Below are 1,703 nucleotides of genomic sequence, written 5' to 3'. Positions count from 1 at the left end.
TCTAATATAGATGTTCCCAAAAGATCTATGAGGCTTTTATAATTCTGTAGATATAACTGCCCCATCAGTAACCAGCTCCAGTCAGTGATTGGTGGCTGACTTTTCATGCCTTTAGAGACAGCATGAAAAGTCAGCCACCAATCACTGACTGGAGCTCGTTACTGATGGGGCAGTTATATCTACAGAATTATAAAAGCCTCATAGATCTTTTGGGAACATCTATATTAGAACAGATTATTGTTCTGTGATTGGAGGGATCGGCTGCACACTGCGGAGACTGACAGCACTGATTACATAGTTTTCTTTAATAAATCATTTTTAAAGTGGCCTTTATGATGCAGCTAAGGATTATTAATCTGTTGATCATGTCTTTGAATAATCTAGAAGACTTTTCATTAAATTAAAGCAACTTAAACTTTTCAACTTGGAAGAGTTCTGGATTATAGAACAGATTGACAGACTGGTTTTTTAATCTTAAATGCTTATACTTGGTATAACTCCTGCTCTTAGCGTGCCGCTCTGTCAGCTAAAGGAATGTTTTAGAGTCTCTATCCTCCAGTTAATAATTAATTGATTAATAAATTAGTTGATTATTTTAATAATTGATTAATTGGATTCATTGTTTCAGGTCTAATTGCTTATTTATCCTTTTAAAAGTATTTTAAATGAGTGTGATTTAATTTAACCTGGTTAGATTGTGGTCTATATCAGCTGAGGAGCTGTCTCCCTCTGACCAGGTGGCCACTCCTCCTCCATGGAGCTGAGTCAGTAGAGCGAGGAGCAGCAGGAGGTGCTGCTTTGACCCGGCCCAGCAGAAGATTGAGAAGCTTTAGGTTCTGCTGCGTGAAGCCATGGCTTTCCTGGACAACCCGGCCATCATCCTGGCCCACATCAGGCAGTCCCACGTCACCAGCGACGATACGGGGATGTGTGAGATGGTTCTGATAGACCAGGACGTGGACCTGGAGAAGTGCCAGCTCACCCTGGTGCCCGGTACCAGCTGTGGATCGTCAGGCTCCGCCTCCCTCGGCGAGGCCGGCTGTCCCGCCGTGGAAAACCACAGCTGTGACCTCTCCCAGTCCATGGACATCACCTCCAGCTGGGACTTTGGCATCCGCCGCCGCTCCAATACAGGTAAGCTCAGCCGCAGGCCGCGGCCGGCCCTCTGACCGGCCCTCTGACCGGCCCCGCAGGAAGCTGGCCCCTCTGTGGCTCTGAGGGGCCGGCCCCGCAGGAAGCCGGGCCCTCTGTGGCTCTGAGGGGCCGGCCTCCTGCTGGGCCGGCCTCCTGCGGCTCTTACGGGTGGAACCAATCGGAGGTTGGAGCTTAAATCTTTGGTTTGTGGTGAAATCAGGGGATCAGATGTTTGTTGATTGAGTGAAAGGAGACGATAGAAGAAGAACTCAGGAAGGAAGCTCGGTTTGACCCACGGAACCCACTGGTTCGGTCCCGTCTGCTCATCCAGCAGCAGCCGCTCACAGACCGCCGGGGGACGGGGGGGGGGGGCGCCATGCACCTCCTGAAGCAGAATGTGGAGGATCATCCCATGGCTGAGAGCTGAAGGCCTGAGCTGGTTCCAGTGGGAAAGAACCACTCTGGACACACAGCCTTCCACGTCTGCAGGCTGCTCCTGCTCAGGCTGCTCCTGCTCAGGCTGCTCCTGCTCAGGCTGCTCCTGCTCAGGCTGCTCCTGCTCAGGCTGC

General features: G+C 50.7%; 1 protein-coding gene across 2 annotated transcripts in view; it reads left to right on the top strand.

Moving 5' to 3' along the window:
• Positions 1-1,703, top strand: part of LOC107103532 (target of rapamycin complex 2 subunit MAPKAP1-like) — a 15,446-nt gene that overhangs the window by 1,757 nt on the left and 11,986 nt on the right. For both annotated transcript variants that reach the window (XM_015403264.1, XM_015403265.1), the window contains exon 2: positions 738-1,134. In XM_015403264.1, the coding sequence (XP_015258750.1) occupies positions 852-1,134 (283 nt within the window). In that variant the 5' untranslated portion in view covers positions 738-851. The remainder of the gene's footprint in view (positions 1-737; positions 1,135-1,703) is intronic.

The sequence above is a fragment of the Cyprinodon variegatus genome, unplaced genomic scaffold (assembly GCF_000732505.1).
Source record: "Cyprinodon variegatus isolate N-32 unplaced genomic scaffold, C_variegatus-1.0 Scaffold1475, whole genome shotgun sequence".
Lineage (NCBI taxonomy): Eukaryota > Metazoa > Chordata > Actinopteri > Cyprinodontiformes > Cyprinodontidae > Cyprinodon > Cyprinodon variegatus.
This window is presented reverse-complemented; position numbering and strand designations above follow the sequence as displayed.